At 39.0% G+C, this 18,127-nt stretch overlaps 1 protein-coding gene across 3 annotated transcripts in view; it reads right to left on the bottom strand.

Annotated features, from left to right (window-relative positions):
* The window catches only part of FGGY (FGGY carbohydrate kinase domain containing), a 150,114-nt gene that overhangs the window by 90,909 nt on the left and 41,078 nt on the right, over positions 1–18,127 (bottom strand). For all 3 annotated transcript variants that reach the window (XM_050900809.1, XM_050900810.1, XM_050900811.1), the window contains one exon: positions 936–1,051. In XM_050900809.1, coding sequence (XP_050756766.1) covers positions 936–1,051 — 116 coding nt within the window. The remainder of the gene's footprint in view (positions 1–935; positions 1,052–18,127) is intronic.

The following is an 18,127-nucleotide window of genomic DNA, read 5'->3' as shown; positions in this document are numbered from 1 at the left end:
ACAATTTTCTGATAACCTGAAAATGACTTACAGGATATTTTGTGATGATCAGAAAAGTTGATAGATTTCATTACATTTCATTTCACTACAGTCCTCCCTACGCCATTCCCATTTCATGTTGCTGCATTTAAACTGCTGCACAAACTTGTTCAAAGTGCTAGACATTAAAAAAAAAAAAAAATCAAAGGAAATTTCAGATAATTAACTTTGATGAATGAGCATATTTTAATTCATGTCTGGTAATATTCTTGTTAATGACATGTCTGCTTAGGACATCCATTAAAAGTCCATTAACTTAACAGGGAAAGTCTAATAAAGTTATCCTGGAAATTTTCTGGTATATTAACATTATGGACTTTTAATGAGTATCTGCTGTAGGAATTGCTATTAGCAAGGCTGCCATTCTAATTAAACTTAGGCTCTAAGAGAGTGAAAAAAACAGTATGAAGATAATAACAAGCAGAAGTAGCACTTTTTTTGAAAATTACTATAAGGGAGATTGGTACAGGTCACAAAACATGCTGTCAGTAACAGCTATAAATTACTACGTTGTGACTTTTGTTTGTAGCCTGCCACCCAATATACCCGTATCAGATGCTTCCTTCATGTAATCAATCGCTGAGGCTCCCATTTCTCTATTGTTGAGACTGAGCAGTACTGAAAGGCTAGCTAGGCCTTTCAGAAGGGTAGAAGATACAAAATTTAAACACAGTTTTTAATGACAACGCAAAGTAAAAAGTGTACTTAGGAAAGCTGTTACCTGTGGGCATCCAGCCTTGTTATCAACCCATCTGAAGCTTCATCAAGTCCTGCCACATTTCTGCTGACATTCACAATAATACAGCGAAAGATCTTTTTATATGTATGTCTTTTTATATATACACATATATATCTTTTTATGTATATGTATAAAACAAAATAACCCCCTGATATACCTATTTTTTCATACTTATCCTTCACCACATCTTCCAAACCAATCATTTTCCAGAAACTGTCATCCCAACCTCCATCTGAAGTGTACGTCCACTTGCACACTACTGTACAGAGGGACCTAGAAAAGAAACAATATAGGCACAGAATCAGGAAAATGAACACATTTGGTTTTAAACTTGTGACTAGAAAGAAGTTTCTGCAAAATGATCTCTTCATTCAGTGGTCAAAAATTCCAAGCATAATGCTAACATTAAAAAAAAAATTGGTTACTGTTTGGAGTGCACGTCTTGAGATACCTTAAAAGGACCTTATGTTTAAGATTCTTCTCTGCTGAAACAACTCCTGGTCTGGCCAGTTCATTGCATAAATCAGTCAAATAACAGGCCATGCATATGCCCAGAAGACAGCATAGCATGAACATAACAGCTCTTTAGCAAGCAGCTCAGAGAAAGATTCCTGCTTCTCCAGGCTGTACCTAAACAACGTTTTGCACACAGTATGTCCTTAGAAAAACTTTCTATTACTTATGTTCAAGCTGAATTACAATTTACAGGAGATTACGTATGCACTGATAATTGGGTTAAATGGCACTGCTTCAATACCTGCAGGTACAAAAGGCCTTTATCAGGTGAATGTGTATAAGCAAAATCGCATCCAACTACCAGAGTTTCTGCATAGCATGTGTTCACGTACCACTGTCTTTAGGTCTGTATTTCAGCAGAAGCCGATGACAATTCAGTGACATGCTGAAACAGCATTAGCCACGATGCAGCTGAGTGCATTATTAAGTTCTTGTTTCAAGTCTCATTCCTGATAAGCTGATGCTGAACTTCACTATGACAGTACAGCATCACAAGGGCAGACTACAGGAACAGAATACAAACAAAAGACGAGAACTTGCAGAAATGTCTATCATAGCAAATAGAATGTTTTTCTCCTAAAATGATCCATATCCCCAACCTCTCATTCCCCCCAAAATAGGAATAACATTCCTGAAGATTTAGTATTACACAGACTGTTTCGTGTCTGAACACTAAGAACCATCTCAGAAGATCAGTATTTAACTGTGCTTCAAAAGTCAATAAACTAAAAGGTATTAAAAATGCTAAATACTACTGAAAATTTCAGCTGCCTGTAGTCCTGGGAATACTACCGTACCATCAAGTGCAAGACATCTCAGATGCATCTCAGGGAACACAACATCATAACTGTCCTCAAAGAGAAACCCCTTTCAGAGATGCATTTTCTTTGATGCCTTACAAGACAGCTTATTTGTGACTCATTTTTAGCCAAGGTGTGCTTTCACAGACATATTCTTTTTATTAGGATGTTAAAATTTGAATGTGTATCTTCAAAACAAACTGAATTTTACTGGAGCATTTGACTTTTGCTTGCAGTTTCGCATAAGTAAAATCCAAACAAAATTCCTGTCTACAAAAAATATTTTTTTAGTTAAAGTAAACCCTCCCTTTCATCCAAGTGAACTACGTAGGGACCTAAATAAGGAGAATTAAACTGAAAGTCTTATTATTGTATTATGTATTGTTACTGTTGTGGTTTAACCCCAGCCAGCAACTAAGCACCACACACCTGTGCTACCCTGTGGCTAGTTGGGGTCAGCTGTCCTGGCCATGCTCCCTCCCAGCTTCTTGTGTACCTGCTTGCTGGCAGAGCATGGGAAACTGCAAAATCCTTGACTTAAGATAAGCGCTACTTAGCAACAACTAAAAACATCAGCGTGTTATCAACATTGTTCTCACACTAAATCCAAAACACAGCACTGTACCAGCTACTAAGAAGAAAATTAACTCTATCCCAGCCAAAACCAGGACAGTTACTTACATTACCATAATGCCTAGGAAAACCAGCTCTGGACAATGACCCACCATTTACAGCAAGGTACAATTACTGAACAAAGAAGGAAGACTGCTTCCTTCAGGAAACTTCAAAATAAGACAGCAACGTAGCTGATAGTCAGATACAGTGAGGTGTCCCAAAGAATGTCACACATATCAGCACCTCCAACCCGTACCTACAAAACACAATCAAACCCAACTAGATACTCAAAATACTAAGTATTCAGTCAAAGGGAGAGACAAAACTTCACACAAAATGCTTGCTGCTAGTACAGATCCCGTTGCACTTTTCCTGTCTAGGCAAAGTAGAGCTGCTTATTTTACAGTCATCGCAAAAAGCATGCAGCAAATAATAAAGGATTTGGTCTTTTTGAAAAAGAGGCCACTAAGGGAATGGATTCTGCTACTTTCAAGCTCGACAAACATCCTTGTCATAGTTTCCCATTCATTTATATAGAAATACCCCACAAACCAAACAACAGTGAGTGCCTCTCCTCCATTAAAACAGTAACAGAAACTAACAAACACATCAGCAAACAGAACAGAAAAACAGAAGCTGTTTTTATTTACTGTCTACAGATCAAAGCTAAAGCTTCTAGACACTGATACTGTACACACAATAAAGCCAAATAAGAACAGGAAGAGCCTTTCCACACAGCTGGAAAACTATCTGGAACTCAGATTCACCATGTTTTGGGGGTTTACAATCAGAACAAAGGATGTACAAGCGAGGGCAGGATTCTCACAAGGTGGGGACAGCTAAAGGCACTATCCTCGGTGTAAATCCTCTTATGTGACACTGAGTAGAAGTTCGGATTATTATATGGACTCCTCGTACTCCCATTTTCTCATCCAGGACAGAAATGTGTATTTTAAATGCATCATATTTCATTTCATTCTGTTCTTTTGGAGTGACCATGGTTTTACAACCAGAGGACTGGTGATGTTCATTCAGAATTCCACTGTTTATAAAGGTGCATTGTTTGCTCTTTGCAATGAGAGAATTTATTAACATTACACATTTTGGGGGAAAAAAGAAATAGAGATAACTACTTATATCCTTATAAATACTGTGGAGATTATTTCAGGGTTACTCTTCAAACAATTTTGAACACCCCCCCCCCTTTTTTTTTTTTTAAAAACAGTTTAAGAATAGATCAGACAATTACAATTCAGTGTCTGGTTCGAAAACAGAAAAGCACATGACCTGTAACTACAGCAATGACAATGTTGATATAAGAAATTCCAATTTCCAAGGATTTAAAAGCCAGACACAGAAATCTAATTAGGACCTTTGACAAAAACTGGGTGAATAAATAAATTCTAGGCTGAACAAAATACTGGGAAAAAATAAACATTTTCCCCAAATCATCTCAAACCTCTCATTAAAAGGAAAAATAAAGACACGGTATTTGAAATAAAGATCATTTCATCACTTTAGGAAAAATTTAGACATAAAGAGTGAAACAATAATGCATCAAGTTTTCCCAAATATAGTAAATACCAAATCATAACAAATTATCATCAGAACTGAACATGTATTTTTCTAATTAGATCAATGCTATGAACTATTGCCGCACCCTGAAAAACGCTCTAAGGATGAGAGCTAAATGTCATGGCTCCCCACTTTCAAAGATCACAAAGCAACTCCCTCTGAGTCTCCATGCTTATCCAAAGAGAAACCAGAGCAGCCTTGCTGGACTCCGAAGAGCATGTTTCAAACAGGGTCCAATTCTTCCATATAGCTCACTCTGAGGAACACCACATTACATATATAGGCCCACTGAAACAGTGTGAATGGGGACAGACCGGCCCTTGCCAATCCACCGAATTCCAGCATACTGGAGCTCTCTTACTGGATATGGCTGGACTGAACACAATCTAGTATGAAATGGCAATGGGTCTGTGAGCATTTTCATCCTATTTGTGTAGATTTATAAATGCAAAGTGCTTACAGAAGAAGGATAAATACATGATTTCTGATTGAATTTTTAATACAATATAGAAAACATGAACTGGGAAGGACACCTCTTCCCAAATGAATTAACTGGCAGATCAATAAGTGGAAGGTTCTGATATGAAGACCGACCTCAAATCTGAGCTAAAACACTAACCCATTATGTTGGTAGGTTTTTATTTTCCTGGCCACAACAAGAACCTCAAAACACTTGTAAATGCAGTCCGAGCATTTATACTTCTCTGGGATTTAAGCTCCTTATTCCACCCTTGCCGCCACTCAATTGCCACGTAAGAAGTAGATGTTTAATTGAACAACACAGCTTTATACAAATCCTTAATATCTAAGAGAAAGTACTATACTGCAGAAAGGCATTCTGCTCTCTTAGATAATAGTTCAAGAAAAAAGGATTTCGAGATGCCCGTAATGACAAATTAACTTCACTATATGCTTCAAAAGAACCTGGATGTGTTCAACTCAAATCCCTGCCACTTACCTGATGAGGTGCTCTAATAATTACACACAGCTCCTCAATTTGTATATCCTAGAGAGCTGTATGCACATGCAGAGAGAGCAGTTTGTTCATGGTTTTTCACCTTTGAATACCAATGGCATAGATATATAAGGGCAATCGCTCAGAAATTCTCCTCCAGAGTATCATCCTGAGAAAGGGAAGGCATGACTCGTAACGGAAAAACTGTATCCAAAAAGACATTATGGTAAAGAGGAAGCTGAGGAACCAAATCATTAGACCAACAAAGAAAGCCTCAACTATCAGAAAATTTTGCATTTCACAGCAACTCCTAAATTTTATGAGATGAAGGGCAGACATTAAACAGAAACAGTACTGATATTCACTGTGGTATATTCCTTTTTTATGAACTATTTGGCAGTATTGCCTCAATTATTTGGCCATAAACACCAGACTTGCACTAGCTGAAGCTGGATGAAGCAGATGGATAGAAGCAAATGTTCCCCTTACTTCACGATCAGGATCAACTGGGTTCAAAGGTGCTGAGTTAATAGGCAATTGTCTAGGCAACAGTCCTCTCCCGACTGCCTAATTTAATGCAGGACTTGAGAAGACATGGTGCAGAACCCCTCAGTAGCACAGGCCATATTTAGCTAGGCTGAAATACCACGAATTTGAAGACTGTTTTCCTCAAACATATTCCCAATACAATGAAATGAAAGATTTCCTTTCTCTGTTCAGAACAAAAAGTTTTGCTTAGAATACTCCTACTGAAAAAAACAACCCTTTTGCATGGAAAATTTTTGTTTTATTCAAACCAGATTTTCAACAGGAACATGATTATGTTTAGAGTTTCTTACAAATTCTAGTCTACAAAGAACTATAGGATCCCTTGCATTCAACAGCCTCAAGAAAAAAAAATGCCTGCCACATTCATTACAAAGTAGATTTGGCTGGGCACAGCATATTACACAATCCTTTCTATTACTGTCTAGCTCTGAGTTTTTGCACATCTCTTGCTGAGACTGCGAATGTGCTGAAGTCCTGTATGACCAGAATCTCAGTATTCTGAAGAACCCCCAGCAGTATGTCCTCATTAGAAAACCATGAGGTTGAGGGAGTCTGTAGTGACTGAACACACACTGCTAATTCCCAAAATGCTGTCTGGAAGCAACTATTTGCCCCCACCAATCTTCAAAAGGATCCAGGGGAACTAGACTCGTGGCCAAAGCAACTCAGGTGCTCAAAGTTAGTTTATATGTGGCTCTTCCCACCACATATTGTCTACCCATTCTGAGTATTCTCTCTCACTCTGTTGTACTTCTTGGAGAGAAGGAAATCAGATACACTCATTAAAAAATGGGAAATACTGTACGGTCTTAGTTATCTGCATAAAAATGTATCTAAAAGACAAAGGTCACAAAAAACTTCTCTACACCTACGTAAGAGTTGCCAGAACTTTACGCTTTGGTCTGTTCTTCGCTGACACCATCTCCAGCGCTCCAAAAGGCATAAAGCAAGCACGGACATGATCCCAGCTCTGCAGAGATTCTGCCCTGCCTGGGAGAATACTTGCTATCTTTGACAACAAAATACTGTTGGGGGGCTATTCCATAACTGCAGTGGTCTTCTGGAAGTCATCCTAATTTTGAGTATAGGTTAATATAAAAGTCCTACTAACAAGGACAGTTACTAAAAGAAACAGTTTTTCCCTGAAAAGTGACCCCATAAGGCATTTATACATGACATTCCATTCAAGAGGGTTGGTACAATACTAGTTAGCCTGGACAATGACTCAGCTATCAGTTTTAAAGGCAGAGGAGCCTGTCTTGATCATCCTGAAGTGAATGGAAGCTTTGCTCTTGATTCCAAAGCAAAAGGATCTGCTTCATTCATCCTAACTGCTCAGAAATGAATTTAAACTCATTAATATAATTAATCTTGCAGGCATCGTTAACAGTGTAACAGTTTAATCACAAAATATGTTCAATGGATCACTTCCATGAAAAATGTCCTTGCAACCTGGCTGTCATACAGAGAGTGACTTGGTGGTGATGAACTAAAACCAACTGCACTTGCTGAGGACTGTACCAAAGCTAAGTCCTACAGAAGCTAGGACAGGGTATAGTTAGGTCCCAAAAGGAATAGCGTGCAGTAGGATAAAGTAACTTTCTGTGGTCTGTTGGCCAAATTTATTTAAAGCTACAAAGAATCAAGAACTAAGAAAGCTATATGACATTCCGAAAGCAAAGAAGGAGACCTGAAACAATGGAGTGTGACTGTCACAACATCAAACATGTTTTTTCTTTTGTTCTGCAAACTTTAAATTTAAAACAGATTTTGAATTCAAATTGAAAACCAGGGCTTAGGTTCTGCTCAAGTGAACTTCTCCACATACCGACATCTGGACCAAGCTGTCAATGTCCTCCCAAATTATGCACCCCACAGTCTCGAGGCTTTTCACAAAAACAAGCAATTCACCGCTCTAACACATTCACAGATCTGACTGTGGTTTTTGCAAAAATGTTCCAGACAAAAAATTAAGACACAGCACACATACTCCCAGCATCCAAGCTTTATATTAAAGAGAACTGGGCATTGGTACTGCAAGAGCCTGAAATACAGCAGAGGTTATCACAGAGCAATAGGAAACATGCAATTATTCTCTGCTCCATTATGGCTAATGCCATATACATTAATACATGACCTTTGAAATAGAACCAGATTATTAGATCCACATACACCACTGGTATTTATACCTGTCATGCCAATGTCTCTGCCTGCTCGGTGTATTTGGCTGCTTTGGGGGAAATGGGAAAAGAGGACAATTTGTCCTAAGGGAATATTTCTCAGGTAATGGGGAAAAAAAAAGTGACACCTAGTCATTTAGTCTTGAAATGTATCAAATGTATGAGATGCTGCCCATGTTAAGCGTTTGCTAAAAAGAATCAAAGAGCAGTGGGTTGAGCTCACAGCGGTGTAAGAAGAGCTGCACCTGTTGTCACTCAGTTACTACAGCAGATCTCTCAGGCAGATTAGTTCTAAACCACAGGGCCAAGTAAGTCTGGGTGTGCTCTATTTCACATACAGTCTGCATTCTACCCGTTTCACCTATTCAACAGCTCTTTAATTGCATGTACACAAACCAAAACATGTCAGGGTCTGTTCCATCCACCCAACTGTGCAAATCCCAAGTTCCTAATATTTACAACACACCGCTTTTTATTATTATTGCCTTTGACCCAAAGCCTATGAAAATCCTGCCTGCCCAAACCCATTGTCTTAGTACAGCAGTGCGATATGACTCTTGCCTGAAAAGGGTTTTCTTCTTCTACCAACACATTAAACATGCCAAACAAAAAAGACAGGTGGGGAAGCCTGTTTGGGACAACTAGCAGACACATTCCGGTTGCACTCAGAGGCCTCGACTTTCAGTCTTTGCATGTCTGAGGACTTAAACCTAGCCAGTAAAGGTAGCAAGGAAATTACGTTAATCAGCATTAGCAGTTCTACTAGCTTCAACCTTTCTATGCTCTCGATAACACTTATATTTATCATAAATAATAAAAAGTAGTCTGACTGCCATTGAGATTTTTTTAAAGACGTTAAATATCACAGAAAAAGCAAAGCTCTCTCCCCACTTTGAAATCTTCAGTAAAACTGCAGAGGAAAAAAAAAAGATACATAATATAAATAAGTATCTGTATAAAACTCTAGGATTAATTTCCTTTCTTCTGTATGATGTAATGAAATGCCAGTATTTGTCAACACTAAGGTCAATGGCAATTTTGTCATATTTCACAGGCAAAATAGGATTAAACTCCAGATCTAAACCTTCAAGAGTTAACGTTCCAAAAATTATTTGGATTTTCCTTTTTTTTTTTTTTAAGAAGTTTCATTATCTCATTTTAAACATCATCAGTATTGAATTCACCATGAGGAAAACTGAATCTCAGAAAACAGCTCTTCAGTTTCAAAAAATAAAGTTTTAGTAGAAAAGATTTCTTTTTACTACAAATGTGTAAGTTTGGTAGAAGACACCAATCCACAAAGTCACCAACCCAAAGGGCAGTGAACAGCTCATGACCTATGATCTGGATACATTGAAGCTAATGATGATACTAATATTTGGCTATATATCATAGAATCATAGATTGGGTTGGGTTGGAAGGGACCTTAAAGATCATCTAGTTCCAACCCCCCTGCCATGGGCAGGCACACCTTCCACTAGACCAGGTTGCTCAAAGCCCCATCCCACCTGGCCTTGAACACTGCCAGGGAGGGGGCATCCACAACTTCTCTGGGCAACCTGTGCCAGTGCCTCACCACCCTCACAGTGAAGAACTTCTTCCTTAATCTAATGTAAATCTCCCCTCTTTCCATTTAAAGCCATTACCCCTTGTCCTATCACTACATGCCCTTGTAAAAAGGCCCTCTCCAGCTTTCTGTAGGCCCTCTTTGGGTACTGGAAGGCTGCTCTAAGGTCTCCCCAGAGCCTTCTCTTCTCCACGCTGAACAACCCCAACTCTCTCAGCCTGTCTTCACAGGAGAGATGCTCCAGCCCTCTGATCATCTTTGTTGTCCTCCTCTGGACTCGCTCCAACAGGTCCATGTCCTGCTTATGTTGGGGGCCCCAGAGCTGAACGCAGAACTCCAGGTGGGGTCTCACGAGAGTGGAGTAGAGGGGGAGAATCACCTCCCTCGACCTGCTGGCCACGCTGCTTTTGATGCAGCCCAGGATACGGTTGACTTTCTGGGCTGCAAGCGCACATTGCCGGGTCACGTTGAGCTTCTCGTCAACCAACACCCCCAAGTCCTTCTCCTCAGGGCTGCTCTCAATCCACTCATCACCCAGCCTGTATTTGTGCTTGGGATTGTCCCGACCCATGTGCAGGACCTTACAACTTGGTCTTGTTGAACTTCATGAGGTTCGCACGGGCCCACCTCTCAAGCCTGTCAAGGTCCCTCTGGATGGCATCCCTCCCTCCAGCGTGTTGACCGCACCATATAATACCTTTCCAAACCCTTTCAAGCCAAAATTTTTGTTGCAAAAAGATTATATTGAAGTACTACATTTGGCCTAAAGTCTTCACAGGTTTTCTTTAAAATCTGTGTTTAAAGTGTTTGTTTGACAAGATACACTATTCCCTCCTTTTTTTATGAACACTGCTGACTCAGTGAACTTGTACGGTCCTAACAGACTCCTTCATAATCAACAAGACTAAATTTTGGTTTAAAAATTTGTGAACTTGTATTCAGCAGCTCTGTTGGCCTCACATCTGGAAAGTCAGAAGTCTCACTGGACTGGTGGCACAGCTTTTATTTAAAAATGTAAAACCGGTCTCCATTCCTCTATGGTAAATCTCCCTGCCAAAGCACAGTCCATGAAAGAGTAACCTACTCTTTTATGCAAGAGGAAGGCTCTTAGGGAACAGCAGCTACATCACAGCCCTTTAGGGACTGGTATCCATCAAACCTCTGACCAACAGATGTAGGCATTACACCAGTACTTCAAAACTTATTTATTAGACAAGGAAATGCATGGGGCTGTAAGGGATAATGAGGTTTGCCCAGTTTCCACTGAGGTGAAATGAAGAGTTTCTCTTTCAAACTTGTGAGGTATTAGATAAGACTTCATCACTGCTCAGGGAAACCTACGCTACAGATCCAAGCACAAAAATGGTCTTTATGCCTCAAAGGGCAGCTGTCCCGAGGCAGGCAAAACGGCCAGATATGGCCACGACTAGTTTTCTCATGCAGTAAGCAGGAGCTCCAACTCTGGCAAAGGTTGCACCACGTGAAGAAAAGCACTGGCTAAGCATGTTTCACTAATATTGCCTCCATGCCCACTTGGTGGCCAGCACCATTTCAGTATTATGTAAGTTCTTGACAATATTCAGGAAGAAAATACCAGAAAACAATTTCTTGCACAACCATAACATAGTTTCCTTGCAGATTTTTCCTAAGACCTCAACGAGAGAAGGCATTTCAAGGCAGATGTATTACCATGGGCTTTTAGGTCTTTTGTCAGGACACAGCATGTAGAAGCAGGACTCTTGAGTCTTCTGAACACATACCACCATGTGCGCGTGTTGAAGTCCCACTCACAGCCCTTAGCATCAATCAGTGAACAGGAAAGAAAGTCTTTCAATTAGTAAATCAAAAAGTTAAAATTATTTCTGTAAAGGGGAAAAAGGAGTAATTAACTCAAACCTCGCTCTAGTATTTGGTGTTCATGCTGTAACACTTAGGAGGTTTTCGGCTGGCTTTTTAAATCACAGAATTTTCTAAGCAAATATGTTGCTTACTTAAAGGGACAGATTTTATTGTATGAAAAATACAATTCACATTTGCAATTTTCTACACCCACATCTATAATTAACATCCTCTGATTACAGCCACTCCCTGACAAGATTCCATGTTATATTTAAACCCTGGGTGCCACTCTGAAAGAAAAAAAAAAAGAACAATAGGATCATTTTCAAAGACTACATAGCAGCACAAGGTTTCAAAGCAGCAAAGTGCTTTAAACTCTGGTATCAACCTACCGACCACTCCAACCAGAGTTAAGAGTGACCTCCAATTACCACCACAATAAGCACAGAAGTCTCTTGAGAAATATAAAGTGTAGATGTTTCCTGTACTCCAGAAGACGTATGAGACCGATGTTGTATTATACAGATAAACCTCAAATTTAATGACAGACTGTTGGGAAAACCACTTCTGTGACACTCAGGCTCTAAGGATCAACCCACAGAAACAAAATGCTGTGTTGGATAAGGTACCTTAAAAATGTAGCTTTTGTACATCTTGCCAGAGATGTGAAAGTATGCATTTGATATATAAGTATTGTGAGAAAACTGGCATGTTTTACTTTTTCGTAAATACACACACACACACATTTATACATATATAGATATTTACTTTGGATTGGGAGAATGTACCTGTCTGTAACTGTTTGCTGTAATCTATTTAAATCTGTCCTTTAAAAATAGGATTAAATAAATAAATTCATCAAACACTGCAAATATCAAAAAAGTCATACAACAGAAGGTGAATCACACTAACTACAATGAGATGATGGTTCTTTTACTATTTGTAACGAGTCCAATTAAAAAAAAAAAAAGTGTGTTTCACTTCAGCAACACACTATCAAAAGATTTAAAGACTTAGACTCTTAAATTCAGTCTTCCTAGAAGAAGTTCTGTCATCAGACCTGAAGGGAACCACCCATCTCAAGTGCAACATATCAAGTCAGATTAATCCCTTGCGTACATCCAATAATTTCAGTGGATTCATACCAGGGATGCATTTGGCTAAACATGTTGAGTTGGACCAGAAAGCACAAAATAAGAATATTTTATCCACCCACATACGCCTCACCATGTCATGAGGCAAGGGGAAGCAAACAGTCAGCAGACTGCTTGCTTTTTTATTAATTTCATTCTGTATTATATTACAGACACCCAACCAAGATTCAAGCCCATTGTCTTCGGCATTGTTGAAAAACACATAATGAGACACAGTCCTAGACACAAAAATGTATTGTCTAGACAAATCAGACATAGCATGTGGGATTGGAAATATTAATCCATTCCCTTAAAAGATGGCAAACAGAGGCAAAAGAAATTCAGTGACTTGGCCAAGGGTCAAAGAGTAAACCTCATTCAGACCCCTGAATTGAATCTTGAACTGCAGAGACTCAGTCTAGAGACCCAGGCAGAAAGACACCATTCAGACACTATGATGCTGAACATATTAAAAACCTTCCTATGCACAGCTACAGCCTAAATTTTTAAATGTGAGAGTAACAAGAAGCGTGCACATATATAAAACTGAATCACTGTAAGTTTTAAAAGCTTAATAAGCTGAGAAGACGTTATAAAAATCATCCAAAAATGGCAAGGCAAATGAAAAGCAAAACTGGAAATAAAGCCCACGTATCTAGCCGCTCCAGTCCGGCAGCCTGCCCTCTGGACATACCTCCTGCCATTATGCAACATCAGCAGTGTTTCAGTTCAATTTATTCAGAAAAATATACTCTTTCAAGCTCAGTATTTCAAGCAAACCACTCTGCAATAGGAAGTCAAATATCTATTTCAATTAAGAGCTTGTATTTAAAAAACATATCCTCTCCTGTTACCTTCTCCAGGCAGTCAAAACTATTACACAATTAAAACTGAAAGTATCGGTACACAGAGCCAGTATACAGCTTCCCTCTGGAAGTCTAAGCTTGAGCAAACTTACCATAGTTCAAGGCTTCACCAAACACTCAATGAAGTTAGTCAAAAGATTAAGCAAAGACTACAAGTAACTGAGAAAAAGGAAGGCAGGTTTCAGGCAAGCTCCCTCACCACCATACAGCTTTTGATAGAGTGAGATTACTCCCTTCAGCAACATAAATTTCTCCCAGTACAATAATGGCAGCACACCACTACTCACATCCACACGTGCATAACCTAATACATCTGTCAGTACCAGTCCGTGCTTCAGCCGCTGGCCATCACACGGCCACATGTATTCTCACATCTCTTAGCCGTATTATAATAGACTTCATTATTTGACAGGCTTGGCATCAGGAGGGTATAGGAAGATCACAGTTATTAGCTCCATGACTTTTTCCTTCTACTGTATGAAAAGTAAACATGGGACATGCACCACCGACATCCATGTTTAGGGAGCACAAAGACTTAGGAAGTATTGTGGACTTTTCCAGTGGTTTAGAAAGTGTGGCACGACGCTGAGGGCAATGTCTGGCCAGCAGCCGTGTGGACACTAACACTCTGTACACTGACTAGTAAAGCAAACCTCCACATGAGCAATGCTACACTTCATGATGTGGTTTATGCTGTTTTCATATAATTGAGTAGAATTAGAGTGGTGAGAAAAAAACCACCCTTACAACCCTAACATTGATATTTTGAAAGAGAGCACTGTTAGTCCAGAAATCTCTTCGCAAGTTCACTATAACGACACATTTTACTAATTTGTGAGTAAATAATATATCTATTCCTAACGTCAAAACTGTTGAGAAGCTAATTTAGCACGGTACTTGAACATATGTGCGAGTATAAAGTTCTGAAGAAATGTCAGTAGAGTTAATGGGAGTTTTTACCAGCTTAGTCAGACTATGCTGAACTGGAACCTAGGCTGTCATGCACTTGTGGCCAGACAAAGCCTAAGTGAAACCAGAACAGAAGCAGGGAAATTGCCAAGAGTACTGCAATAAAAGAAAGTTTTAATAACTACATTTTGATGCAGACTGATGCGATTTCACATGCTAAACTCCAATATTGAGCCCTCCTTCTTTACTCAGGCAAACCACCTTCAAGGCTTACTCAAGTTAGGATGACAGGATTCGGCTGCCACGTGCACCTGAATCAAAGATGCACGTTACAGGTTCCTACACAGGCAATGAGGTGTGTTGTTACCTCCCATCACAAAAATCAGTTCAGTCAATGTATACTCTTAAAATCATAAGTCATTCCTAAATACTAGATATATTTGGTCAAAATTTACAGTCATTAGTATCAATTTTTAAAAACATTTTTGATGGTTCAATTTTAAGGTAAGGCATTTAAATCAAAGGAAAAGCAAGATGGCTCATTTCACATACATCATACGCTGTATTGTATGCTGCTATTTTAATCTTTTAAATGACAGTATCAGTGCGCCTATTTCTAGAGTATATTTAATAATAATAATAATGATGGTTCGAGTTCACAGTCCTTTGGAATTGTACTCATGTAAAAAAGAGGGTAAATTTTTGAGCGAATCTCAAAAAAGCAAGGAGATCAACAGTATTATTTGGATAGCTGTGTGATTTCACAAACGAAAGAAAACCCCACCAAGCAGAACCACAAGGAGTTCTGAAACAGATAACAGAAGTGAGTAAAAGCATACATAAATTTCCATAAAGTAAGAATAAAAAAACCAGCTTATTTACATCAGTAGGGAGAGGAATAGGAGATCAATACAGAAAATAAGGAAGGCTACAGAGTAGACAAATCAGGTGTCATTATTCCTCAGAATACAGCAATAAAGACATTCAAACAAAACAAGCAATCATTATGCAATTGAAAAAGGGTATAGGTATTGCTGGGACCAAAACCTTAAGAGGAAAAAAAAAAAAAGAAAAAGAAAAAAAAGACTACATTACATGGATATCTAGGCTGCTTCCACTCATAATAATAGAGAGAAATAATATAAGGGAACATAAACCTCATTAACTGAGCATGATTTAAAAGAACTATCCCCAGAAGGATGTTAACAAGTTGTCAATTCTAGGATTCCTCCCTCCTTTCTTCCCTCTGAAACAATTACTGCTGCCATTGTAAAAGAGAACGGACTGGACAAAACGAATCTCCACTTTGAGTTGTTATAACAATCAAACAAATCAACCTACGGATTCTTGGAAGAGTGGCTAAAAGAAAGATGATACTCTTCTAATTTCAGATGCTTTAGCCTGTTACACAAGGAAGGTGGACATCAATGGTTTTTACATTCATTTAAATCTTAAAAACAACTTCATCTGGGAATGAACATCCGCAGCTCTCTCAGAGACAGAGCTAACCCTCCCAGGTAAGCTGGGTAATGCCCGAGCTTGCCTTACACTAAACATTGTGAAAGGTGACGGTTGAACCAGAAGGGTGGAGTTTACCACTATTCTAAACTCTAATGAACCCTTTCATGCAGTTCTAACTACACTAAAATATTTGTCTTTCCCTTTCTTGATACCTGAATTACACTGCAATACTTGCAGAAAATACACTTGCAAATGCTGCAAGCACAGAGAAGAATGGACTAAAAGTCAATTCAAAATCCCTATGTTAGCTGCCTGAAAAAACAAAGAATGCTTTATTCCCTCTTTAATTTTTTAATGAAAAAAAACCCCAAAACAAGAATTTCCACATTTGTGTGTTTTACCAAATTAAATGATGGAATTAAAAAGATCACTCTTCACAGAAACCCTGTACATTTTTATGTAAGAGAAATTAAGAACAAATTTTTTTAAATGCAATTTTGGAAACTACTATTTATCTACAAGCTTGGTCCTACAAAGACTTAGGTGTGAGTAACCTGACCTGAACGAATAGTGTCTGTGACGTCAACTGGAGCATTTATGTAAGTAAGTCATTTGTTTGCATAAGCAACTGCAGGATTGTGCTTGACTTATTCTATATAGATAGTCCTTACTAACTCCAGCAATTAAGTCAGCAATATAAGGCTGTACATTCTGCATAATTAAGCCATTTTCCTTAGTGTAAAGTGGTTTGCACCTTGACAAAGAAAAGCACAAAGAAAATTAACTCACTAATGTTCCAAGATGGCTCTAAAGGTGAAAGGCCAACTTTCACTGCTGCAAGATGCAGAGAGAAATCCTAAGGTCTCAGTTTAATTGAGTTCTCCTGTCCTGACTTGCCATGGATGGTATGAGAAGGAGGAGGAGGGACAGCGCAAGACCTGCTGTCCTGCAGTAATCAGAGATATGCAACTCTGGACTGCAGTAATGAAAAACAGAAAGAAATAAACAAACAAACAAATCTGCATCCAGATGAAAAAATAACAGCAAGTGCCACCTAAAAGGCAGCAGTTACTTAAAGAGAATTTTCTGGAAGAAGGAATAACATGTCATACCATGGGCTAAATCCACAGTACCTTAACTGTCTGAAGATGCTCCTGTCGTATGACGAGTGCTGCCAGTCAGATTACTCGGCTAGAGCAAGACATCAGGTGAAAACTTCTCTGGGTGGACTGACCTTGATTTTTCCAAATACACAATTTCTTCATAATCAGTGCCAATTAACCTCAGTCAATAACCTACAGGCTGTTTGCAAATCATTATCTGTGTCATACTGAAATCACAAAGTATCTTTTCTGGGCCGTAAGTGGACAAAAAGTTCAGAGGAGAAAAATGAACAGTGTAAGAAGAACAGTTCCCCAAACATTCATACAACCAACAGCCTGATCATACCAACATGCTTGGACAGCAAATAAAGGACCTAGACCAGCAAAGCACTTAAGCACATGCTTTAACTTTAAGCACGTGCCTAAGTGCTTTGCTGGAAAAAGGCCCAAAGAAAAGAACGAACATGGTTAACTGAAAAGCCCTTCAGAATTGGATTGACTGCTTTGTTTTTCCATTAACTCTAGTTGCTAGTAAACACACGTTTGGTCTCAGCATCCTGCTCAATATATTTAACCTATATCACAAAAACAGCGATCTGGTACAACCAATCTCTTTACTCAGGGATGTTCCACAAATTGGAAAGTGAGGGAACCGCAAGACATGCTTGGGATTTAGGCTACTTATAAGGCACAAGTAGAAGCAGCACCCTCACGTCTCTCTGATAGGCAAACCCACATGAAGGCCCCGACCATTAAACATGCTTTTAGTAGTTCACCACACAAGCCCGCATTGTCCTGACTCTTCCACCTCTTACATCAAGCTCCACAGAACATATTTTGGAGACCTCACCAAGAGGGCACAAAACGCTGCTACAGGACTGACGGCTCTCCTTCCCCTCTCCCACTTGTGAAGGAAAGAAACCCAGGCTTGGAGAAGATAATTTCCGACTCCGGGTCTTGGGAATGTGACAGTCTTTTTTATTACCTCCACCCTGGTCCATTAATAACATTTTTATATGCATCAAATTTACCCCAAAACCAAAATGAAAACAAAATTCCCTAGAATACCTTAAGCAAAATGCTTAAGTTAAAAAAAGGCTGGAGTCCAAAAATGGAAAGATGATTAGGGAGGTAGGTGAAGCTGGAACGAAACAATAATAAAAAGCCCTAAGAACACATCATATATTCATAGTTCTTGAATCATTAAGGCTCTGCATGACAGCTCTCACAAGCACCAGTATGGCGAACTCACTGACTTTTAAGCAGGAGTGAAAGTGGTTA

This window comes from Gymnogyps californianus, chromosome 8 (assembly GCF_018139145.2).
Source record: "Gymnogyps californianus isolate 813 chromosome 8, ASM1813914v2, whole genome shotgun sequence".
Taxonomy (NCBI): domain Eukaryota; kingdom Metazoa; phylum Chordata; class Aves; order Accipitriformes; family Cathartidae; genus Gymnogyps; species Gymnogyps californianus.
The sequence above is the reverse complement of the archived record's forward strand: the minus strand, read 5'-3'. Positions and strand labels throughout refer to the sequence as shown.